The sequence below is a fragment of the Podarcis raffonei genome, chromosome 18 (genome assembly GCF_027172205.1).
Source record: "Podarcis raffonei isolate rPodRaf1 chromosome 18, rPodRaf1.pri, whole genome shotgun sequence".
Lineage (NCBI taxonomy): Eukaryota > Metazoa > Chordata > Lepidosauria > Squamata > Lacertidae > Podarcis > Podarcis raffonei.
The window spans coordinates 1,024,085-1,049,841 of NC_070619.1; the positions used below are offsets into that span (position 1 = coordinate 1,024,085).

Here is a 25,757-nt window from a genome sequence, read left to right on the forward strand (position 1 = left end):
ACTGTCATCGTTCCAGTCCTGTGGAGCTCCCTGCCACTAGAGCAGCATTAGCTGAATTTGGGTCTTCAGCTGTTTTTGGACTACAGTTCCCATCAACCCTGCCCACTGGTCCTGCTACCTAGGGATGCCTATTGATCAATTCCTGCTCATATACCCTTACAAGAAAAACAGAAACAAAACAAACAAGGTTACTCTGCCCCTTGCCTTTCCGCCTTAAATTATTTGTGGTTTCTTTATCATTTCTTTCTTTTCATCTTGCTTGGGTGTAAATCTGGATCCATCCTTTCTCAATGGCTTCCTTCCATTTCTCAACCGTCCGCACAGGATGCAGGGAACTCTCTTGATCTGCAGAAGAAAGCCTTTGGCTCAACATCTCTGGTGCCCAGCTTCCCGGCCGAGGAGAAGACCCTGATGGCCAAGGAGGAGAAGGCATCATCAGAGCCATCTGAGGAGAACCTCTGCGTCTGCAACGCTTTTGACAGCAGCTATTTCCACCTGCTCAGAGAGACCAACGTGTAAAGGGTTGGGCAGCTGGAGGCCAGAAGCCTCCTGGACCAGCTTTACTTGGGAAAGGACCCCATTTTGGGAGGGATGGACCTCATTCCACAAAGAGATATTTGTAGATCTCTGGCCAGGCCAAGCTGCAACCTCTGGAGAAATTTGGACAGGGCATTCCTGGCCTGTTATCAAAATCTCGCCAAGTTGTGCCAACAGCACGGGGCGACGTGGACCCCTGGGGGCTTCTGTTTGTCCTTTTAGAGGACATGCCTCCCTAACTGGGTCCTGTCACGAGGGAGCTTCTTCATCAGTTCATTTATTAGTATCAAACAGAAGCACAGGAGATCCATCAAGGCTTGAGCTGCTGCCCAGGGGGCCTGCTCCTCTCCCCAGAAGCTCGCTTTCTGCGTATCAGACCCGTCCTGCTGTCTACGGTGGCTGCCAAGGGACCCTTCTGTCGATGTCTAGTTTTCTGCTCTCTGACATGGAGGAAACACCTGGTTTTAGGGGAAGGAGGGGGATCTATCAGGCTCTCAAGGGACATCGTATCAACTATCACATCTGGCTCCTGTCTCTGTTCAGGGCGGTTGCAAACTGGAATAATAATAATAATAATAATAATAATAATAATAATAATAATAGTTTTATTATTTTACCCCGCCCATCTGACCTGGTTGGCCCAGCCACTCTGGGTGGCTGATGTATATTTTGCTCTAGGAGGCTTCATTTGGTCAGAATCGAGTCAGCACTTCCAGAGTTAACACTAAATACATCTCTTCTAGTTAAGGAACCACCATAGCTTTTTAGACTTGTCTACCCATGTACTACCAGAAACTAAAGGGGTGCCCTGGTTGCCAGGTGCGAAATACCTTGGCATTCTTTCCAGCTCACCTGCCCCCACCATCCTTGCCACTTCTCAGGGCCTCCTGCATCATTTCCTTTTGGACCTTGATCCTCCTCCTGCTTGCCTCCACCTGTCATGGAAAAGCCACTCTGTGCATGCTCAGAGGACCAAAGCTTAGGCTGGAGGGTAGGAATAGAGTCCGGCTTGGTCCCTGCTGTGCCCTCTCCTCCATATTCCGTCCCATGTTGGCCGTCCTCCTGTTGGAAGTGTGTAGACTGGAGTATTGACAGCTCCTTCTGGCCTCTTCTCCATCCCCCTGCCTGATATTTGCCAAGTAAATAAGATGCACCAGGATGGAGATTTGGGACCTTCAAGCTGCACAGGGGCTACAGGGTTGAATGGGTGGGCTTAGCCAGAGGGTGTATGTTCCTATCTATGCATATAAAGATATATATTCAGTCTGCTCTGGCTTCCAATGATCAAAGGACTCTGGTGTTGTACCATTTGAGGGGAAATGCTCAGCATGAAATAAAGAGAACGTTGTACAAAAGCCAATACTAATTCTGTGTTTGGAATGACAAATTCAGAAGGGAACGGATACATATCCCTGTGGCCGAAATGAGGACGTTGTGCAAAGCTGAGCAGGATGGCTACAGGACCTGCTTAGCTTAATTGCCATTGCTCATTTATTTGTGTAGCCCAAGGCATTACAAAGCCAGATGCATAAGAACAAAAAAACTGCACAGGTTTTTTAAAAATTGTTTTTATTAAAGATTTTCTGGGGTTGCAAAAGTACATACATCATCTCTGTTTTCAAATCACGGAGCCCGTTCTACGGATCTGCGAGGTTTTTACAAGCCCTCTACTCTCAGCAGCCAGGAGCATCATAGCAGGACACTAGAGTGATAACTTTTTGACTTTCTTTTTTTCTTCAAAAACAAAAACGATTTCCTGTATCATAAAGGGATGAAGTTTTGCTTAGAAACACTGAAAAATGAACTAATTCTTCTCAGTTGTGAAAAATGGTCACCCCAAAATGAAAAATTGGAATCACTGTATATATAAACCTTAGTACTCATAAGTATGAACACTTTTAAAAACTTCAAGGAACTGTTTGGAACTTTCACAGCTGTCTGAAACTGCCTAAAACTGTCTTGGAGAAGCCCTGGAAGAGGGAGCCATCCAGATCCCATCTGTGCACACAACACGCAACCAAACAGATGTGTGAAATTTATGGTGCTTGAAGCAGAAACCAAGGCCTTGATTTATTCTAAGCAATAAGAGGGGATGTACAATGTATAACACTTTCTGCAAGTATTAGAAAATTTGCAAGCTCAATTTCCCCCTGTATTTTTTCCAAAAGATTTGGAAATGACAGTTCATTCCTTTGTTTTTAGGCAAAAGTTTATCTAACTAAGTGTCAGGGAACTGCCATCTGAGACTAAGGAGGTGAAAGGGCTCATGGAGGGTGAGAGAGACCATTCAGCGGAGGAGGGGACCAGCAGGGGGAGAAGTGGAGTTCCAAGGGAAAGTGAGTCGGAGGGAGGGCTCAGAGACACTTCAAGCGGGAGCAGCGGGGAGATTTCAGGACCTCCTGTAGGGACACCCACTCCTCGGCGGAAACTGTCACGCCGAGAGTCCAGAAGACGCGTTTCCGTTAAGGAGCTTTTATGCTGGAAGAAGTTCCGTAAACGCCCACTGTCCGATTCAACGAGCGATTGATGGAGTCATGTTTAAGGAGCTCCATCACAGACAGAGGTTTGGGGACTTAGCCAAACTCTGAGAGATTAGGATTTTACGCACAAGCAGCTCATCATCCCATCTCAGCAATCGGACAGTCCCTGAAAGCAGCTTGTGCAGAGAGGCATCATGAGTAACCCAGCCGGAGCCGGAGGAGCAGCAGGAGCTGGAGAGGGTCCAAGCCTGGAAGAAAGGTACAGAGTGTTGGAACTCCAGCTAGCAATGCAAACGGCGAGGCTAGAAGAAAGGAGGGCGCAGGATGCAGAAAAGGCAAAAGGCGCTACACTAGCAAGAAAGATGCCAGGAATGGTGCAGAAGTTTGGGGGGGACCCCAGGAACTACCAAGCCTTTAGGACAGAGATGCAGTATGCTCTTGAACTGCAGTTTAATGACTTTCCCGACGAGGCATCGCGAGTGGCGTTTGTGATTGGCCATCTCGAAGGAGGGGCGAGAGATTGGGTCAGACCCCTGATGGCAGGGAATAGTGACATGCTGAAGGACGCGAGGAAGTTTCTTCGCGCCATGGATTTGATGTTTTCCAGCGAGATTGAACAGGGGCTGGTGCGCAGACAATTGATGGCGTGCAAACAGGGAAGCCGATCGGTTCGTGAGTACTGGACTGAGTTTACAATGTTGATACATAGATTGGGGTGGGACCTTTCGGCGGAACCCATTCAAATGCTCTTTGAAGAGGGGCTTTCTTCGGCGGTGAAAGATGAACTTTCCCGGGCGCCCAGGGCGGAGTCTATGGACCAGCTGACCAAATCAGCGCTGACCATTGGAGCACGCCAGGAGGCAAGAGCCTTGGAGAAGCGGGAGGGGAAAGGAGAGCGTTGGAGGGATTTCCGCATTCCAGAGATTCCAGAACCAAGTTTCCCGCCAGGAGAGCCGATGGAAGTTGGAACAGCGCGCGCGCGCGCAGTTTCAAATCCCAGTGAAGGGAGGAAGAAGGAGGGAAAGAGCGCCAAGAAATGTTATCTCTGCCAGCAGCCAGGTCACTTTGCCAGAGTCTGCCCGCAAAGAAAGGAATGGCAAGGGATGGCTGGAGCTGTTGGGGGGAAGGAGGAGGAAGTCCAGGAGCCAGTAAAAGCCAACGCCTGTCTGCCTCAGTCAGGGCACTGCAGACAGGCCAAGGAGCAGTAAAAGTGCCCACTCCGGAACCTCCAAGACCAGCCCTAGTAATAGAGGTGTTGCTAGAGCTGGCAAACGGATACCCACTAAAGACTAAGGCGCTGCTGGACTCAGGCAGCTCCTGTAATTTTATGAGCAAGGAGTTTGCAGCTGAACACCAGATACAGACACTCCCTTTAAGCAACCCCCTGCAGGTCACCACGATCGATGGGAGGGAGCTGCTGGGAGGAGAAGTCAGCCTACAAACCGTTCCAATGGTTATGAGGGTGGCCAGGCACACTGAGAGGATAGCGTTCAATGTAGCCACCCTGGGAGGGGCTCCAGTCATTTTGGGAATGAGCTGGCTAGCGTTGCATGACCCGCTAGTGGGCTGGCATCAGAGAGTGGTCTCCTTTGGGTCAGCACATTGTCTGGAACACTGCAGAGAGGGAAAGGTGCCAGAAGGGGCAAAAGCCTCTCTAGCAGGGACGGAAGTGGCGGACAAAGGGAAGGTGCCCAAACAATACGCTGACCTGAGCAAGGTCTTCAGTGAAAGGGAAGCAGATAAATTACCACCGCACAGAGACTTTGACTGCCAAATTAATCTGGTCCCTGGGGCCCAGCTCCCCGTGGGCAAGCTGTACGCCATGTCAGACAGGGAAATGCAGGAGTTAAGGGAGTTTATTGATAAAAACCTGAAGAGGGGCTTCATCAGAGAGTCCAGAGCGGTGGGGGGGAGCCCAGTGTTTTTTGTGGACAAAAAAAACACGGATAAACCGAGATTGGTCGTGGACTACCGGGCCCTAAATGCCGTGTCAGAACCAGTGACTTTCCCCATGCCCAGGATTGATGACATTTTGACCAGGGTGAGGAAGGGAAAGATATTCACGAAACTGGACCTGAGAGGAGCATACAACCTGATACGAATAAAGAAGGGGGATGAATGGAAAACCACCATGTTCACCCCTTTGGGGGCGTTTGAATATCTCGTTATGCCATTCGGATTACAATCAGGCTCCGCCTGTTTTCAATCGCTCATGAACCACGTACTGGGACCTTTGCTCTACAAGAATTGCGTGGCCTTCCTCGATGACGTGCTGATATATTCAGAGAATGAGGAGCAGCATGTAAAGGATGTCAGGGAAGTGCTGAGCCAGCTGCAAGCAAACCAGTTGTGGGTGAAATTGGAGAAGTGTCAGTTCCACACCAAGGAGGTGGAATTCCTGGGGTACCGCTTATCAGACAAGGGATTAGCCATGGATCCAGGGAAGGTCCAGGCGGTGCTGGAATGGAAGACACCGAAAACGAAAAAAGATGTGCAAAGGTTCTTAGGGTTTGGGAACTTTTACCGTAAATTCATCAAGAACTTTGCCCACTTAACGGCTCCCATCACGGACTGTCTAAGCAGCAAGAAGAAATTCGTTTGGACGGCGGAGGCGGAGCATGCTTTTGAGGAATTGAAAAGGGCATTCGCTTCGGAAGAACAGCTCCTGCATGTGGATTTACAAAAACCCATGAGAGTGGAAACTGATGCCTCAGACCGGGCGGTGGGGGCGGTGCTGCTTCAGCCAGGGAGCAATAAGTCGGAATGGAGACCGTGTGCCTTCTTTTCGCGTAAGCTGAACAAATCCGAGAGGAACTACACGGTATATGACCGAGAACTACTCGCCATTCACGAAGCGTTCCGGAGATGGAGACACTTACTAATTGGCGCACAACATAAGGTGCAAGTGTGTACGGACCACAAGAATTTGGAGTATTGGAGAACGGCACGGGTGCTCAACCAACGACAAGTGAGATGGGCCCAGGAGTTCTCCAAATTCCATTTTGAAATTTGCTATGTGCCAGGTCCAGAAAACATCAGAGCGGACGCTCTCTCTCGCAAACCTGAATATTTGGAGGGGGAGGGAGCGCCGGAAGAGAGACATATTATCCCAGAGGACCACTGGGTGTGTGGTGCGGCCTGGGTGGGGCAAAGAGAACTGGTAGAGGGAACGGTAAATGATGAGTACGCCCAGGACAAGCTCAGAGGTCTAAGGAGAGAGGGAGAAGACCCCGGGGGTTTTGAAGAAAGAAACGGGGCATTGTATTACAGAGGGGCGCTATATATACCCGAAGGGGAATTGAGGGGGAGAGTACTCAAACAGCTGCACGACAATCCCACAGCGGGGCATTTTGGGCAACACAAGACCATGTGGTTGGTGACCAGGGAGTTTTGGTGGCCCAAGGTGAGGGAGGATGTACGGGAGTATGTGAGAAGGTGTGACCAATGCCAGAGAGCCAAAGGAGAAAGGCGGGCACCAGCGGGGTTATTAGAACCGTTACCCACACCAGAACGACCGTGGGAGGCGGTGTCGATAGATTTTATGACTGATCTGCCCAAATCCCAGGGGAAAACCGCCATACTAGTCGTAGTAGACCTGTTAACTAAGATGGGTCACTTTGTAGCTTGCTCACATGCAGTCACGGCGGAAGAAACAGCGAAATTGTTTGTAGAACATATTTTCAGACTGCATGGCGCCCCCTTGAGGGTGGTTTCCGACAGAGGGAAACAGTTCACGTCCAGATTCTGGAGGAAACTTATGAGCTTATTGCACGTAGAGGTCAACTTTTCGACTGCCAGGCACCCTGAGACCAATGGGCAGGCGGAGAGAGCAAACGGTATTCTCCAACAATACCTGAGGTGTTATGTCAATGACAGAGAGAACGATTGGGTCGAAAAGTTGGCACTAGCGGAATTTGCTTACAATAATGCTGAGAATGTGTCCACCGGGATGAGCCCCTTTTTGGCTAATTATGGGTGCCACCCCAGGGCGTTTCCAGGGGAAGGAGGGGAAAGATGGAGTGTTCCGGCCGCGGAACTTTTTGTAGAAGAAATGGAAGCGATCCATCGTCAACTCCAACTCAACTTAGAAAGGGCCAAGGAAGAATATAAGAGGCAGGCAGACAAGAGCAGAAGGGAAGGTGAAACAATTAGGGTGGGGAGTCGGGTCTGGCTATCAACCCAAGGGTTGCCGTTCAAGGGGGGTTGCAAGAAATTGAGACCCAAAAGATTGGGACCATTTGAGGTCATCCAACAGGTCAACCCAGTGGCGTTCAGACTCCGGTTACCGAACCACATGAAACTGCACCCAGTATTCCACAGGTCATTACTGTCACCATACAGGGGGGAAGGTGAAGGGGTATCCACACGGGGGCCAGCCATAGAAGAAAGGGAAAGCCGCAACCATGTGGCGGAAATCATCGACTCCAGGTGGAAGGGTAATCAGGTGGAGTATTTGGTCGCGTGGGAAGGGGAACCGGAGTCAGAAAACACCTGGGTGAAGGCAGAGGAGGTCCGTGACGAGATCTTGATCGAAACGTTCCACCAAAGGTTCCCCAGGAAACCTCAGCCAGTAGCGAGGTTTCGGAGGGAGTACTTTGGCACCACCGACGATGAGGAGGAACTGGAGGGATTCAGGGAATCGGAGTTGGAAGGAGGAACAGACTCCGATGAGGAGGAGTACTTGGAAACCGGAGACAGCAAAAGGTGGAGGGAAGTGTTCGAAACTTCGGAAGATGAGGGAGGTTCCTTCAGGGGTTTTGCTCCCTCGCCTCCCGCAGAGGAGGGGAGGGGGTGAAGGGGGCCCTGGAGGGGAGGTGGATGTCAGGGAACTGCCATCTGAGACTAAGGAGGTGAAAGGGCTCATGGAGGGTGAGAGAGACCATTCAGCGGAGGAGGGGACCAGCAGGGGGAGAAGTGGAGTTCCAAGGGAAAGTGAGTCGGAGGGAGGGCTCAGAGACACTTCAAGCGGGAGCAGCGGGGAGATTTCAGGACCTCCTGTAGGGACACCCACTCCTCGGCGGAAACTGTCACGCCGAGAGTCCAGAAGACGCGTTTCCGTTAAGGAGCTTTTATGCTGGAAGAAGTTCCGTAAACGCCCACTGTCCGATTCAACGAGCGATTGATGGAGTCATGTTTAAGGAGCTCCATCACAGACAGAGGTTTGGGGACTTAGCCAAACTCTGAGGGATTAGGATTTTACGCACAAGCAGCTCATCATCCCATCTCACTAAGCTTCAGGAACAGCAGGTTGTAAAAAAGTTATAACCTTACTGGAAACTAGAGGGATCTGTCTGGAATGAACATGGACCACTGGTACCAAACTGTATGGATAACAGCTGTACTACAAAAACTAACCAACAGACTGAAACTGACACAGGGACAAATAACAGAGGAGGCCTTCACCTTGGGGTGGCTCCTTTCATACACACACAGCCGAACAAGATAATAACAAGAACCCACTGACAGCATCCGAATCGATAGGGCTAAGTTGACCCAACACACACATGCAAATAATACACTGCACAGTTATAATCATTTTTGGTACCCAGCATTCCGTCAGGTAGAAATGTGCTCACCTGAACTTTTTAACTTGCGGCTCCTGCAAGCTGTCCTTAAAAGAGCCGCTCTAGAAGCAACTCAAGCCACCTTTCAGAAACGGAAGAACTTCCCAGCCCCCCCTGGCCCCCGCAGGGCCTATATGGCCAAGGCCTGGACCTTCACAGGCACCTTCTCTTGAGTGTGAAGAACCAGGTGCCTCCCACTACCCACCACCAGCCTGGAATTGTCCCAGAAGGGAGGCTCTGGGATGGAGGAGCATCTTCAGGTCACAGGATTGCCCCTTGAAGACTCTGAAGTCCCTTCCCACAGGGGGAGAGCCTGGAGGACTTAGTCTGGAGCCAGAGGGATAAAGGGCCTCTGCTGGCCACCAACCTCACTTGCAGCAACTGTCTCCCTGGAACTCTCTGTGGTCTGGCAACCTCCAGCCTTTCTCTGGGGGATCTAGCACTGGAGCAGAATGTATTATTCCTTTGGAGAAGGGGACACAGCTAGGTTTTCAGAGACGGGCATCCCACACTGCCCAGAGGAAGAAGCGATGGGTGGGGAGAGCCAAGCATAGAATTGTAGGGTTGGAAGGTCCCTCAAGAGTCACTCAGCCCAACCCCCAAAGCGTCCGTGCCAGATGGCCCACCTCCAAGGAAGGGAGAAGACACAGCAACTTCAACACTTGAATAGAATGGCACAATTCTCTCTGGTTTTTCACAGTTTTTATTGATTGAGAGAAAAAGGATATTCAGGGGAAATACAGACAATTGCTTAGACTTTTGGAAAGTAACCAAACCTGCTCTCATTGCCAACTGCAGATTTTGACGGGAGAGTTTGTATTGATAACTAGGAAACTGTGATTCATTTTTGTGGGGATGATTACGGAGGCAGGAGAGGATATATTATTTAATCATATCCTTCCTAACTTGTGCTAGCAAGTTCCATATTCTAGCAGAGTTCCAAACATCCCCCCTTTTAAATTACACAGTGGTTAGCTTGTTGCTGGCTTGTTGGAGATTCCTGGTGAGATCCCTTCTACTCCCTCTTAAAAAGAGATATCCCTGAAGGCAGGCTCAGGTTACATAACAACTAGAACTATTCCATAAAGAAGTGACTGCAAGTAAGGAGTCACTTCTCCAAACACACAGCAACATACACAATGGAGAACACACACAGGTCAGAACATGGAGGCCGTGTGCTCCTCTATGGTAGTACAACAGACGGCACCCTCTTCAAGTCTGTCCCAGCTCAGCAGGAAACAGGAACTCTTCTCCTGAGTGGGACAAAACATCCCCTAACATGTCCACTGTATGAATGTGGTACTTGACTGCTATAAGTTTTACATCCTACAATTTTGTGAAAATTTAACTGGCAGGGAAGATTGAAGTGGGTTAGATTCCCATTTTCCTCCTTAGATGCTCTCTGCTGTTGAGGTTGGGCTTCAGAAGAATAATGTAGCATTTTGGGAGAAAGATGCAAGCCAGGAGACCAGCACCAGAGGCCAAGATGGAGAAGATCTCCACAGCCACCATGAACTTCCCTTTGGTGCTCAGGTAGGTTGGGACGAAGGAGATCCAAACGCTGCAAAAGACCAGCATGCTAAAGGTGATAAACTTGGCTTCATTAAAACTATCAGGCAACTTCCTAGCTAGGAAGGCCACCATGAAGCTGACAAGGGCCAGGAAACCCAGGAAACTCAGGACATTATAAAACATGGTGACTGAACCTTCATTACATTCCACTACAATCTCTCCAGCTATGGAATGGAAGTCCAGGTTTGGAAAGGGGGGAGAGGTTGCCAGCCAAACAACACAAATAGCAGTTTGGATGAGGGGGCAGATCAGAACAATAGAATTTGCTGGTTGTCTCGCCAATAGTTTTCTTGCCATGTTTCCCGGCTTGGTGGCCATGAAAGCCAGGACCACCGTGATGGTCTTTGCCAGGACGGAAGAAATGGCAACAGAGAAGACGATGCCAAAAGTAGTTTGTCGGAGAAGACAAGTGACCCTCCTGGGTCGACCGATGAAGAGGAAGGAGCAGAGGAAGCAGAGCAGGAGGGATACGAGGAGGACGTAGGTGAGGCTGCGGTTGTTGGCTTTGACAATTGGTGTGTCCCGTTGTTGGATGAAGGTCGCCAGCATGAGAAGTGTGATCAGAGAGAGGAAGAGGGCAAGGGAAGCTAAAAGAACACCCCCAGTCTCTTGGTATGGAAGAAAGTTGATCTTCTTCAGGAGGCACTGGTCACCCTCCTTGTTTGGGCATTGGTCTTCAGGGCAGCTGGTACACTGAGTGGCATCTGGCACAAGGAAACACTATTGAAATATATCACATGTGCCATTTGTCTTTTCGACTGTGGTTGCCACTCTGTCAGGCGTCAGGGAATTGGCTTCCTCCCCTCTTTGGCAGTAGATAAGCAGAACAAAGGAAAAGGAGTCTTCTTACCAGTTAGAAACTTTAATGATCACAGCGAGAGAACAAAGAATCCATTTCCTAGGAATGGCGGTGCTCCCAGTTAAGAATTCCACCCACTTCCTCCCTAGTCACCCCCGTCACTCCCGCGTCTTGTAACCTGATCTCGTAATCACTGTGCTTTCTGTGCTGCCTCCTTACCAGCTCTTCTTGACCTTGGGCTGAGCGGATGAATGCTTTCCAGAGACAGCGAATCTGTTAACTCTCTCTCTCCCAGTGCTTCTTCTCCTAGCTGTTCCCCATTCATGATTTCCCAGCTTCTGCCTTCTGAACTATGTCCCTCTGCAAACCGCTGTTCCAAATCTATACTACTTCCCTGCTCCTGGGAAGATTCAAGATCCAGATCAGGAGCGGGGGGGGGGGAGGCTCCCACCATTCCTCCTTAGTGCAGCCCTCCTCAGCACGATCCCTGACACACTCGGGGGGGGGGGAGATAGGCAATTCTGTTTTGGATCACAGGGTCAGATTAAAACCCCAATTAGCTGAGTCTTTAACCACAGCTACGGAAACATGTCTTGATGTGAACTGTTTAATCTGGGTTCATCATCATCATCACCACCAATAATAATAATAATAATAATTTTAAAAAAATTAAATTTGTATACCACCCTATACCCGCAGGTCCTAGGATAAAATCACAATATAAAAACACAAAATACATAACCAAAATAAAAACAAGAACAACCTAATACCCACCTACCCCATTTCAACATGCTTTTAAAATGTACGCATGTTTATTAAAACAGAGGCTATGAAAATATGGAACAGTTTCTCATAATTATCAATGATTTAGAACTTATTTGTCAGGGAACTGCCATCTGAGGCGCAGGAGGTGAAAGGGCTCACGGAGGGTGAGAGAGACCATTCAGCTGAGGAGGGAACCAGCAGGGGGAGAAGTGGAGTTCCAAGGGAAAGTGAGTCGGAGGGAGGGCTCAGAGACACTTCAAGCGAGAACAGTGGGGAGGTTTCAAGACCTCCTATAGGGACACCCACTCCTCGCCGGAAACTGTCACGCCGAGAGTCCAGAAGACGCGTTTCCGTTAAGGAGCTTTTATGCTGGAAGAAGTTCCGTAAACGCCCACTGTCCGATTCAACGAGCGACTGATGGAGCCATGCTTAAGGAGCTCCGTCACAGACAGAGGTTTGTGGACTTAGCCAAACTCTGAGGGACTAGGATTTTACGCACAAGCAGCTCACCATCCCATCACAGCAATCGGACAGTCCCTGAAAGCAGCTTGTGCAGAGAGGCATCATGAGCAACCCAGCCGGAGCCGGGGGAGCAGGAGGAGCTGGAGAGGGTCCAAGCCTGGAAGAAAGGTACAGGGTGTTGGAAGTCCAGCTAGCACTGCAAACGGCGAGGCTAGAGGAAAGGAGGGCGCAGGATGCAGAAAAGGCAAAAGGCGCTACACTAGCAAGAAAGATGCCAGGATTGGTGCAGAAGTTTGGGGGGGACCCCAGGAACTACCAAGCCTTTAGGACAGAGATGCAGTATGCTCTCGAACTGCAGTTTAACGACTTTCCCGACGAGGCATCGCGAGTGGCGTTTGTGATTGGCCATCTCGAAGGGGGGGCGAGAGACTGGGTTAGACCCCTGATGGCAGGGAATAGTGAAATGCTGAAGGACACGAGGAAGTTTTTTCGCGCCATGGATTTGATGTTTTCCAGCGAGATTGAACAGGGACTGGTGCGCAGACAATTGATGGCTTGCAAACAGGGGGGCCGATCGGTTCGTGAGTACTGGACTGAGTTTACAATGTTGATACATAAATTGGGATGGGACCTATCGGCGGAACCCATTCAAATGCTCTTTGAAGAGGGGCTTTCTTCGGCAGTGAAAGACGAACTTTCCCGGGCGCCCAGGGCAGAGTCTATGGACCAGCTGACCAAATCAGCGCTGACCATTGGAGCGCGCCAGGAGGCAAGAGCCTTGGAGAAGCGGGAGGGGAAAGGAGAGCGTTGGAGGGATTTCCGCATTCCAGAGATTCCAGAGCCAAGTTTCCCGCCAGGAGAGCCGATGGAAGTTGGAACAGCGCGCGCGCGCGCAGTTTCAAATCCCAGTGAAGGGAGGAAGAAGGAGGGAAAGAGCGCCAAGAAATGTTATCTCTGCCAGCAGCCAGGTCACTTTGCCAGAGTCTGCCCGCAAAGAAAGGAATGGCAAGGGATGGCGGGAGCTGTTGGGGGGAGGGAGGAGGGAGTCCAGGAGCCAGTAAAAGCCAACGCCTGGCTGCCACCGTCAGGGCACTGCAGCCAGGCCAAGGAGCAGTAAAAGTGCCCACTCCGGAACCTCCAAGACCAGCCCTGGTAATAGAGGTGTTGCTAGAGCTGGCAAACGGATACCCACTAAAGACAAAGGCGCTGTTGGACTCAGGCAGCTCCTGTAATTTTATGAGTAAGGAGTTTGCAGCTGAACACCAGATACAGATACTCCCTTTAAGCAACCCCCTGCAGGTGACCACGATCGATGGGAGGGAGCTGTTGGGAGGAGAAGTTAGCCTACAGACCGTCCCAATGGTTATGAGGGTGGCCAGGCACACCGAAAGAATAGCGTTCAATGTGGCCACCCTGGGAGGGGCTCCCGTCATTTTGGGAATGAGCTGGCTAGCGTTGCATGACCCGCTAGTGGGCTGGCATCAGAGAGTGGTCTCCTTTGGGTCAGCACATTGTCTGGAACACTGCAGAGAAGGGAAGGTGCCAGAAGGGGCAAAAGCCTTTCTAGCAGGGATGGAAGTGGCGGACAAAGGGAAGGTGCCCAAACAATACGCTGACCTGAGCAAGGTCTTCAGCGAAAGGGAAGCAGATAAACTACCACCGCATAGAGACTTTGACTGCCAAATTAACCTGGTCCCTGGGGCCCAGCTCCCCGTGGGCAAGCTGTACGCCATGTCAGACAGGGAAATGCAGGAGTTAAGGGAGTTTATTGATAAAAACCTGAAGAGGGGCTTCATCAGAGAGTCCAGAGCGGTGGGGGGGAGCCCAGTGTTTTTTGTGGACAAAAAAAACACGGATAAACCCAGGCTTGTAGTGGACTACCGGCGGCTAAATGCCGTGTCAGAACCAGTGACTTTCCCCATGCCCAGGATTGATGACATTTTGACCAGGGTGAGGAAGGGAAAGATATTCACGAAACTGGACCTGAGAGGGGCATACAACCTGATACGAATAAGGAAAGGGGATGAATGGAAAACCACCATGTTCACCCCTTTGGGGGCTTTTGAATATTTAGTTATGCCATTCGGATTGCAATCAGGCTCCGCCTGTTTTCAATCGCTCATGAACCATGTCCTGGGACCTTTGCTCTACAAGAATTGCGTGGCCTTCCTCGATGACGTGCTGATATATTCAGAGAATGAGGAGCAGCATGTAAAGGATGCCAGGGAAGTGCTGAGCCAGCTGCAAGCAAACCAGCTGTGGGTGAAATTGGAGAAGTGTCAGTTTCACACCAAGGAGGTGGAATTCCTGGGGTACCGCTTATCAGACAAGGGATTAGCCATGGATCCAGGCAAGGTCCAGGCGGTGCTGGAATGGAAGACACCGAAAACGAAAAAGGATGTGCAAAGGTTCTTAGGGTTTGGGAACTTTTACCGTAAATTCATCAAGAACTTTGCCCACTTAACAGCTCCCATCACGGACTGTCTAAGCAGCAAGAAGAAATTCGTTTGGACGGCAGAGGCGGAGCAAGCATTTGAGGAATTGAAAAGGGCATTCGCTTCGGAAGAACAGCTCCTGCATGTGGATTTACAAAAACCCATGAGTGGAAACTGATGCCTCAGACCGGGCGGTGGGGGCGGTGCTGCTTCAGCCAGGGAGCAATAAGTTGGAATGGAGACCGTGTGCCTTCTTTTCGCGTAAGCTGAACAAATCCGAGAGGAACTACACCGTATATGACCGAGAACTACTCGCCATTCACGAAGCGTTCCGGAGATGGAGACATTTACTAATTGGCGCACAGCATAAGGTGCAAGTGTGTACGGACCACAAGAATTTGGAGTATTGGAGAACGGCACGAGTGCTCAACCAACGACAAGTGAGGTGGGCCCAGGAGTTCTCCAAATTCCATTTTGAAATCTGCTATGTGCCAGGTCCAGAAAACATCAGAGCGGGCGCTCTCTCACGCAAACCCGAATATTTGGAGGGGGAGGGAGCGCCTGAAGAGAGACATATTATCCCAGAGGACCACTGGGTGTGTGGGGCGGCCTGGGTGGGGCAAAGAGAACTGGTAGAGGGAACGGTAAATGATGAATACGCCCAGGATAAGCTCAGAGGTTTAAGGAGAGAGGGAGAAGACCCCGGAGGTTTTGAAGAAAGAAACGGGGCATTGTATTACAAAGGGGCACTATATATACCCGAAGGGGAATTGAGGGGGAGAGTACTCAAACAGCTGCACGACAACCCCACAGCGGGGCATTTTGGGCAACACAAGACCATGTGGTTGGTGACCAGGGAGTTTTGGTGGCCCAAGGTGAGGGAGGATGTACGGGAGTATGTGAGAAGGTGTGACCAATGCCAGAGAGCCAAAGGAGAAAGGCGGGCGCCAGCGGGGTTATTAGAACCGTTACCCACACCAGAACGACCGTGGGAGGCGGTATCGATAGATTTTATGACTGATCTGCCTAAATCCCAGGGGAAAACCGCCATACTAGTCGTAGTAGACCTGTTAACTAAGATGGGTCACTTTGTAGCTTGCTCACATGCAGTCACGGCGGAAGAGACAGCGAAATTGTTTGTAGAACATATTTTTAGGCTGCATGGCGCCCCCTTGAGGGTGGTCTCCGACAGAGGGAAACAGTTCACGTCCAGATTCTGGAGGAAACTTATGAGCTTGTTGCACGTAGAGGTCAACTTTTCGACTGCCAGGCACCCTGAGACCAATGGGCAGGCGGAGAGGGCAAACGGTATCCTCCAACAATACCTGAGGTGTTATGTCAATGACAGAGAGAACGATTGGGTCGAAAAGTTGGCGCTAGCGGAATTTGCTTACAATAATGCAGAGAATGTGTCCACCGGGATAAGCCCCTTTTTGCCTAATTATGGGTGCCACCCCAGGGCGTTTCCAGGGGGAGGAGGGGAGAGATGGAGTGTCCCGGCCGCTGAACATTTTGTAGAAGAAATGGAAGCGATCCATCGTCAACTCCAACTCAACTTAGAAAGGGCCAAAGAAGAATATAAGAGGCAGGCAGACAAGAGCAGAAGGGAAGGTGAAACCATTAGGGTGGGGAGTCAGGTGTGGCTATCAACCCAAGGGTTGCCGTTCAAGGGGGGTTGCAAGAAATTGAGACCCAAAAGATTGGGACCATTTGAGGTCATCCAACAGGTCAACCCAGTGGCTTTCAGACTCCGGTTACCGAACCACATGAAACTGCACCCAGTATTCCACAGGTCATTACTGTCACCATATAGGGGGGAAGGTGAAGGGGTATCCACACGGGGGCCAGCCATAGAAGAAAGGGAAAGCAGCAACCATGTGGCGGAAATCATCGACTCCAGGTGGAAGGGTAATCAGGTGGAGTATTTGGTCGCGTGGGAAGGGGAACCGGAGTCGGAAAACACCTGGGTGACGGCAGAGGAGGTCCGTGACGAGATCTTGATCGAAGCGTTCCACCAAAGGTTCCCCAGGAAACCTCAGCCAGTAGCGAGGTTCCGGAGGGAGTACTTTGGCACCACCGACGATGAGGAGGAACTGGAAGGATTCAGGGAATCGGAGTTGGAAGAAGGAACAGACTCCGATGAGGAGGAGTACTTGGAAACCGGTAACAGCAACAGGTGGAGGGAAGTGTTCGAAACTTCGGAAGATGAGGGAGGTTCTTTCAGGGGTTTTGCTCCCTCGCCTCCCGCAGAGGAGGGGAGGGAAGGGGGTGAAGGGGGCCCTGGAGGGGAGGTGGATGTCAGGGAACTGCCATCTGAGACGCAGGAGGTGAAAGGGCTCACGGAGGGTGAGAGAGACCATTCAGCTGAGGAGGGAACCAGCAGGGGGAGAAGTGGAATTCCAAGGGAAAGTGAGTCGGAGGGAGGGCTCAGAGACACTTCAAGCGAGAACAGTGGGGAGGTTTCAAGACCTCCTATAGGGACACCCACTCCTCGCCGGAAACTGTCACGCCGAGAGTCCAGAAGACGCGTTTCCGTTAAGGAGCTTTTATGCTGGAAGAAGTTCCGTAAACGCCCACTGTCCGATTCAACGAGCGACTGATGGAGCCATGCTTAAGGAGCTCCGTCACAGACAGAGGTTTGTGGACTTAGCCAAACTCTGAGGGACTAGGATTTTACGCACAAGCAGCTCACCATCCCATCACATTATTAAACTATTGATAACTATTCTGATGAATCCCAGAGTCATACTGTAGAGTTGGAAGGGACCCCAAGAGCCATCTAGTCGAACCTCTGCAATGTAGGAATCTTTTGCCCCAAATTCACGACATCTTTGTGAACAGGTAGAACTATAAACCCAAATCCAAGTTGCAGGGGATTTTCCCACTTCTCCTCCTCCAGGATTTCTCTCTCTCTCCACAAGCAACCCTTCTCCTAACAACTTCTGCACCTCAATACGGGCTTCTAGATTTGACATACCTGTCTGGTTAGAAAAGGTCCCTTCTGGGCAAGAATTGCATTCATAGCAGCAAACCGGCTTCTCCTCTGGGACTCTTCTGCTCTGCCCTGGAGGACATCTCTTCACACACCTGGCAAATGGGATCTCCTGAAAGGGAAGGGTGAAATTGCTGCACAAGGTCAATGCTTGTCTTGCAGTGAAAAAGGACTTGGAGGGATTTATCTACTTGAGTGGTCAAATCTCTTCCATACCTCTGCAGGTTATAGGGAACCACAAAAACTGAGGCTCATAGAAGAAATGAATGATTTAGGGGAACATTGTGGACCAAGACCACTTTGCTTTGATTAAATAGATTTTAAGAAACCCCAAAAACTAAACAGGACTTGGAAGAGGTGGCGGGAGATTCCCTATTGATGGAGAGAGACAACCAGCTTGGGAGTGCCAGATCCATTTCAGAACTTTGCAGTTTCTTTAAATGTTGCAAAAATGAACTCAGATCAAGTTTCATCAAATGTAGTCCACATTTCAAGACTAAATGAGACTGTGGTTTGATCTGGTCTGGGGAACAGCACCCTCACAACGCAGTGTGCAGATGTGGGGTGGAAGGAGAGATCCTAATTTCCCCACTGATCCCACCATGAAAGAAATGGCAGGTAGTGATGGCTGCGGAGAGATGGGAGCCAACTCTTGTACTGGCCTTGGCCTTATGCCCTCATTTTGCCCCACCTGGGAATCCCACACAATGGTGTCTGGGTTGATGCTGAAGTCTTCGCCTGGCGGAGCCTGAGGATCCAGACCGCCAACTTCCACAACAGCACAAGAGTCATTGGGGAAGAAGGCCCAGTTCAGGATATCAAAGCCAGCTGGTCTCCTGCCATGTTCAGAAAAGGAGACTTCATCCCCAGCGCTGTTGTTAAACCGAGTCTTCCTCAAAGCGGCAAGAATCTGAAATGGAAGAAACACTCAGAAAACGGGGAGGGGGGGTTGTTGGTCTGGCTCCCTTGGATCCACTGGTTTCTGACCATTTTGAGTCCACGGCTCCCTTGACCAGCCACATTATTTCTGCAGTTCCCTGGTAGAACTCCCTTAAACAGAGGTTCTGTTCCAGTAAGTTGGGATTTCCCCATTCTGGCACCATTTTTGGTGCTCATGTAAGTGGGAGCGCATGCATTGATGGGAACCCAAGCGGCTCCGCTGCTCTGCAGGGCCCCGCATGGCAGCCCCAGCCTGCCTTTCCCAAAATTAGGGTGCGCATGGGTGGGTGGGGGACGAGGAGAGAGCAAAACCAGATGAAGATCAGAAGCAGCCATATTTTGTCCTTATGGGGAAGGAAAGCAAGAAACACAGCACAGGGCACACATACCAATATGGTCCTTTCCTGCAACTTTCTCCCCGTCACCTTAAAGCTGGGTGACTGTTAAGGAGGACAGTCTATATCAATATATCGCAATGCTTAGCTGGTGATATATCACAAAGTTGAAAACCAGCTTCACCCTTCTTTCAGACATATATCGGTATATCCCGAAGTTGAAAACTAAATCTCGTCCAGCTCTACTGAGGAGTTCTGAGGACCAGAAAGAGAACCTAGATGGGTCACATGCAGCCCTAGACCTGAGGTTCCCCCTCTCTGTTGCAGCTTCTGCAACATTCTTGCTGCTCCAATCAAGTCACCAAATTAGGCAGCGCAAGGACATTACCTGCCATGGCTGGAGTTTTGGAAGACGGTTGACACCTCCCATCACTGCACGGTTGGTTCCCGGTGAGCGCATGGTGTCATGCAATGCGTGGGCCACGGAATAAACGGCGTTGTAGATGCTGTAACTGTGGCCAGTCATGGTCACTGAGAACACGAAGGCCGGCAGGTCCTCCAGTTTTTCCTCTCCTGTGCATTTTCTCTTGCTCCGTGAAGGTATGAGGCCTGATCCCAGAAACTCACAGTCAAACACAACTCTCCACCAGCGACAGAGGAAGGCATCTGCCTGTGGCTGGTGTGGATCTAACTCTGAGAGAAACTGGGCGAATCCTGGCACTTCCTTTGAGTGGATTTGGAAGGAAAGGGCCCCATGGAAAGATTTCAGCCCCTTCCATTGCTTCTGGGACCCCTCAGTGACGAAATCCCACTGGGCTGTCAGGACCCAAACTTTCCTGGCTGAGATCTTGTTGAGCTTTTTCATGACAGACATGGGGCCCAACAGGTTCCGCAAGGTGTTGGAGTCCAAAAAGACAATCACCACCTGGACGTCGCTCTTGAAAAGATCCGAAACGTGTTTCATCCATTTTCTTCCATGCTGCAGAAAAGTCACCGTTTCTGGAATGACCCTTCTGGCAAACGCCACGCAGATATCGTTCTGGGTGAGGAGGGGTGTCAGAGTCTGGATGAAGTTTTCGCCACTGCTCTCCTCCGGAGCAAGGAGTCCAATCCAATTCCAGTGGAAGTACAGGAGTAAGTGGACTAAACCCCTGTACTGGAGGACTTGGTTGGGGTCAATGCGGCAAAAAGACGAGGATACCGTTTCATCTTCCTTGTCAGAGTTAAAGGAGCCATAACCCAGCTGAAAAGAGCAAGAACTGTGCTTTGAAAGTGACCTTTGAGACATAATGTGAATGTTCCATGATGCCTTCTAGGCCCCTCAGTTCCTGCCACCCCGTACTCCATCAAAACTATACACACAAATTTTTATTACATTTTTTGAACATTTTCACCAGAAGCAGCACCTCCACAGTGTCTTTACTCAAACCTTTTCTACTGCATTCAATCTTTATTACAAAAAGTATCTTCCTCTTCTTCCTCTTTCCCGCCCATCTGACTGGGCAGCTTCCAACATATATAAAAACATTAAACATTACAAAGCATCCCTATTGCAATTATTTTGTCATTTCTGCTGCTTTTATCTCAAATGCTCCCCACAATTTCATTTGGCTGTAATATTTTTTTAAGTCATCCACAAAAGGCCTCCGTCTATAAAAAGTTCATCATAAAAACAGGGCTTTCAAGGAGTTACTTGCAGTTTCCAATGAAGCCTGAGCAAAATGCCATCTTTAAAGTTCACCCTGTCTCCCAAAATTCACTTTCAGCACCGACTGAAAGTTGTCCTTTTAAGAATGCAGGACTCTGGATTCCCTGGACTTTGCATAATGCAATTATACCCCCCCCCCAATATAATTTTTATTGAACATAATGCTTCAATATTTTTCACTCTGTCATTCCCCCCCCCCTCCATGTGTCTAAAGTTTGAATAAAACTATTATCTGGGTCAACATGGTAGTTTAGGAAACTGCAACAGGTGAGTAAATTTTGTCAACTGTAGCCAAATTTGCTCTGGCAGCTAAAAGCTCTGTTCAAGATATATTAATGCTCTCTAATGTTAAAATTTCATGCTGTAAACTTTCTATGCTGTAAACCTTTATAGGGTATGTTGTGTGATTTCAGAGGAAAGCCTTGTAAAGGCCTTTGGCTCTGCACAATAAATTGAGGGGGGGAGTCAATTTGGGGGCAGGAGTTCTTCATTGTCTTTCAAAAAGAACTCTTCTCTCACAGAGAGAGGTGGAGTAATACCACCAGTAATATGCAAGGGGATTATAATCAGGACATTCATTCATTGGGCTGCAGAAAGAAACTAAGGGATAAAAATGGATTAGAAAATGAGATAAGAGGGAATGGGTCAGTGGGCATTAGGATCAATCGTACCATATCTGATCATGATTCATTGTCAACGGCTTAATGAGGCGCTTGAAGGCAAAAGACCAAACTGATCACTAACCATCACAGTCATAGAATTGTGGAGTTGGAAGGGACCCCTGAGGATCATCCAGTCCACCCTCTGCAAGGCAGGAATAGGCAGCTGCCCCATGCAGGCATCAAACCTGCAGCCTTGCCATTCCCAGCACCACGCTCTAACCAGCTGAGCTATCCAGGCATTAGAACAGAAGCAGTTTACAGTAAATGGGTTTTTGTCTCTTTATAGCTTCTGCAAGTGGCTCTCCTCACCTGCGGGATCTTGAAGGAGCCCAGGATGGATGCCATCTGTCTTGAAGTCGTGGCGTCTAGGCTCCCAATGACGGACAGCAGCTGGTCCCGACTCTCGCACTTGTAGTTAGGCACCATTTGTCTCCGCGTGGAGAGCAGAGACAGCGTGGCCTCCGTGGTCTTGCTTGCAAAATTGCATTCTGTGTAGATACGGGAACCCAGAGTGACATTGGGGAGGAGAGTCCGGTCCTCGTTGATCTCTTTGATAGCAAACTGCAAGGCCAGGATGTACTGGTAGTTTTTGGGGACAAGCCTGCGATGGGAGTAAAATGGTTATGGGTGGAACGATAGAAAGTTGAGCCCTGTATCAGGAAGTTTTCAATGTTTGATGTTATATTATGTTTTGATATACAGTCATACTTCGAGTTGAAGTAGCTTCGGGATAAGTATTTGCGGGTTGTGCGTTGCGGCGACCCGGAAGTGACGGAGCGCCTTACTTCCGGGTTTTGCCGCTCGCGCATGTGCAGATGGTCAAAATGACATCACACACATGCGCAGAAGTGGCGAATCGCGACCCGCGCGTTGCCTTCGCTTCTGGATGCAAATGGGGCTCTGGAACGGATCCCGTTCGCATCCAGAGGTACCACTGTATGTTGGAAGCCGCCCAGAGTGGCTGGGACATCCCAACTAGTTGGGCAGGGTATAAATATAATAATAATAATAATAATAATAATAATAATAATAATAATAATAATAATAATAATAATATAATATAATATAATATAATATAATATTGGAACCCCAGAAAATCATGGAAATGGGTTTAACTGGGAAGAGAGAGAAACATTTGAATCTCACAAAATTAACAGTGATGTTGAACAATAAGGAAGCAACTGGATGCAAAGCAGTGATTTCTTACTAAATGGAATGGTGACATTGGGAGGGAGAATATACAGCAAATTGCTGTGGAGATATTTTACTCCCTTCAACCTCCACAGCAGATCCCACCCCACTCCTGCCCTGCCCTGCCCTGTCCCCAGATTGCACAAGAAAGATGAACAGCATTCCAGTTTTTTTTGGGGGGGGGGAGCAACCCAGTTTCCAACTCAGAGCCCTACCTGTCTGAATACTTACTTTAAATCAGGATGGTCCTGTTCTCTGGAATACTCTTTAAAGGATGGGTCTTTGACCACGGCCCTGAACAGGGGTAAATTCCCACCCACAATGAGATCTCCCTCCCTATGGAAGTTTTCGTAGAGTTGAAAGGGCTTCAGGGATCGTGTCTGTGTCCTCTTCGTCAAGCAGCTGCCCTGAGGCAGGAGCCAGGCCAAGAGCAGCAACCGAATCATCCACAGCTCAGAGAGATATTATATTCCCCTTGAAACAACAATTGCACCTTTGCAGAACCTGATTTGAAAACTACCAATTTCAGTCAGAGACATCAATACTCAGGCATAAAATGGAGTAGCTCAACATGATCATTTTTCTTATTATCACAAGACTGTTTTGTCCTGTATTTCGCTTTATTGTTGACTCGATGGGTGTAAACCTCCAGAGGTTCAACAGGAATGACTGTTATTGTGATAATTTCAGGGAAGAGAAGAGAATTCATACTGTAAGTTCTTTTTGCACCATCTTAGGAGAAAATGACAAACATGTTTTCTGGAATCATGGAAATTTCGCTGTAGGCCATGCCAGCCTGGATGGACCACTCTCCTGGCAAGCCTATCGAAACTATTCATTCAAAACAAAGCGACTAGAATTACAACTTTGCTTTTTAATAGAAAGGTCCATAGTTCAATATCTGAGTGCCCACTTTGCATGCAGAAGGTCCCAGGTTCACCTTCCAGGAGGAGTTCCTGTCTGAAAATATGGAAGGGCATTGCCCATGTTTGCTATAACAATTTTATTGAAAGGTGTTTTTTTTACACATTAAACAATAAAATTCAAGCTCATTTATAAGAAAATGCAAAACACAATTGTATCGAAAAGAAAAAGAGGGGAAAGAATAGAAAAAGGGTAACTAAAAAGACCCTTTATTACATTTATATAGTGCATATCTTATCATTTATCCACACATAGAAAAGCAGACTCCTCCAGCTCTCACCTGGGTGCCCACCTCTTCTCCCAGCCTGATGAAGATCCTTCCTACTTTTCTTGCAGGTATCTCCCAAGGAGAGTGGACATTAACAACAGGATGATATGGCTACCTTCCTTGTGGTTTGTTTATTGGATAACGTCAAGGTGTTTGATTTCCTAATTATTTTTTCCTCCTTAGATGCTCTCTGCTGTTGAGGTTGGGCTTCAGAAGAATAATGTAGCATTTGGGGAGAAAGATGCAAGCCAGGAGACCAGCACCAGAGGCCAAGATGGGGAAGACCGTCCGTTAAGAGTTTGGGTGTAATCTTCGACACCTCCTTTTCTATGGAGGCGCAGATTGCAGCTATAACAAAGGCGGCATTTTTCCATATCCGCCAAGCTAAGCAGTTGGCTCCTTACCTCTCTCGCCCTGACCTGGCCACTGTGATCCACGCGACGGTCACCTCCAGCCTGGATTATTGTAACTCGCTCTACGTGGGGCTGCCCTTGAGACTGACCCAGAAACTCCACCGGGTGCAGAATGCCGCGGCGAGACTCCTTACGGGGTCTTCGCTGCGAGATCACATTCACCCAGTGCTATACCAGCTGCCCTGGCTCCCGGTGGAGTACAGGATCAGGTTTAAGGTGCTGGTTTTAACCTTTAAAGCCCTATACGGCCTAGGAACCTCGTACCTACGGGACCGCCTCTCCTGGTATGTCCCACGGAGGACCTTACAGTCTTCAAACAAAAACATCTTGGAGGTCCCAGGCCACAGGGAGGTTAGGCTGGCCTCAAGCAGAGACAGGGCTTTTTCAGCTTTGGCCCCGATCTGGTGGAACACTCTGTCCCAAGAGACTAGGGCCCTGCGGGACTTGACATCTTTCCGCAGGGCCTGCAGGACAGAGCTGTTCCACCAGGCCTTTGGCCAAGGCACAGCCTGACCCCCTCCTTTGGTAATCCTCACAGAACTCTAGCCCAATCGTTGCCATGAATCTGATTTGAACTTATTTTATAATGTAATGATTTTAGAATGTTGTATTATTTTACTGTTGTTAGCCACTCTGAGCCCGGCTTCGGCTGGGATATAAATAAATTATTATTATTATTATTATTATTATTATTATTATTATTATTATTATTTATTAAGATGCAATTCCAACCAAGGAAGACTGGATTGTGCTGAAACGGCAAAACTTACAGAAAGAATCAGAAACCAGGAAGAAGCTACTTTTAATAAAGAATAGGGGAAATATGTAATTCAATTGAGAAAGCATTGTAAACAATAAAATTCATTAGCAGGATTAATTTAGAACTCATAGTTAAAACTATTGACTAAGGAAAAGTAAAGGAGTAAATGAAAATTGGAGTTAGAAAGGAGATGCAGTATAAAAATATTAGCAGAAAGAAACACAAAAGAGGAAGAGTGGGAGTTCAACAGTAGCATATTGTATTTTATTTGATGTTTGTCTGATGCAACTGAAAAACTGAAAGTAATATATATGTGTGTAAATGGAATTCTACTATCTCTGAGCTCTATGTATCACTTTAAATGGACAAAATTCAGGACAGATTTTTGTCTTCTGCAGAACTGCAATACATACATAAGCAAAGACCACAAGATGGCCTCATTTGACTTTTCAGAGCCTCTTAACGTGAAGTAAAGATATTCAATAAGGAAGTAAGCACAGTTAACTAGCTGCAAAACTGAGCACAGTGACTTTGGGATAATTCTGTCTGTATTTCTTGATAGATAATTCTGATGTCTTTTAGAAGCTATCTGAAGGCAGCACTCTATAGGGAACTGTTTAATGTTTCAATTTTTTATTATATTTTTCTATTTGTTGGAAGCTGCCCAGATTGGCTGGGGCAACCCGGGAAGGTGGCCAGGGTAATTATTATTATTACTAATTTTTAATGCAAAATTGTGATTGATGAATTGGATGTGTTCACTTTCCAGATTCTTTTTTCTCATGAGATGGTCTCTGTTGTTGAGATCGGGTCTGAGAACAATGATGGTGCATTTGGGGAGAAATTTGCAACCCAAGAGACCAGTGCCTAAATTTGAGCCAGCGCTAATAAAAGCATCACTAATTCGTGAAGGAAACTGACATGTAAAGCAGTATCAATTGAGGGGAAGGT

At 48.6% G+C, this 25,757-nt stretch overlaps 2 protein-coding genes across 6 annotated transcripts in view; one reads left to right on the forward strand and one right to left on the reverse strand.

The window, feature by feature from the left end:
- The window catches only part of SLC5A5 (solute carrier family 5 member 5), a 37,916-nt gene extending 36,623 nt beyond the window's left edge, over positions 1–1,293 (forward strand). For all 4 annotated transcript variants that reach the window (XM_053372439.1, XM_053372440.1, XM_053372438.1 and 1 more), the window contains one exon: positions 325–1,293. In XM_053372439.1, coding sequence (XP_053228414.1) covers positions 325–519 — 195 coding nt within the window. In that variant the 3' untranslated portion in view covers positions 520–1,293. The remainder of the gene's footprint in view (positions 1–324) is intronic.
- A 468-nt stretch (positions 1,294–1,761) lies between these two features.
- LOC128405626 (vomeronasal type-2 receptor 26-like) lies at positions 1,762–24,115 on the reverse strand. 2 transcript variants are annotated; one of them, XM_053372436.1, is made up of 6 exons: positions 22,673–24,115; positions 21,560–21,851; positions 19,269–20,123; positions 18,298–18,516; positions 17,592–17,718; positions 1,762–2,293 (listed from the first exon to the last, which is right to left on the reverse strand). In XM_053372436.1, the coding sequence occupies exons 1-6, from the start codon at positions 22,885–22,887 to the stop codon at positions 2,274–2,276; spliced, it is 1,728 nt and encodes a 575-aa protein (XP_053228411.1). In that variant the 5' UTR covers positions 22,888–24,115; the 3' UTR covers positions 1,762–2,273. The 2 variants fall into 2 exon arrangements, with proteins under 2 accessions (XP_053228411.1, XP_053228410.1); XM_053372435.1 differs by lacking the exon at positions 1,762–2,293 and adding an exon at positions 8,955–10,857.
- Between the last annotated feature and the right edge of the window lie 1,642 nt (positions 24,116–25,757).

What these genes read in the sequence shown, in the direction of transcription:
- LOC128405626 (XM_053372435.1), bottom strand. Translation starts at nt 22,887, where the DNA reads ATGATTCGGTTGCTGCTCTTGGCCTGGCTCCTGCCTCAGGGCAGCTGC. An exon ending in CCATTGTGTGGGATTCCCAG is followed by an intron (nt 17,719 to 18,297) that starts GTGGGGCAAAAT and finishes CTTCCCTTTCAG; the next exon opens with GAGATCCCATTTGCCAGGTG. An exon ending in GACCTTTTCTAACCAGACAG is followed by an intron (nt 10,858 to 17,591) that starts GTATGTCAAATC and finishes TCCTTGTGCCAG; the next exon opens with ATGCCACTCAGTGTACCAGC.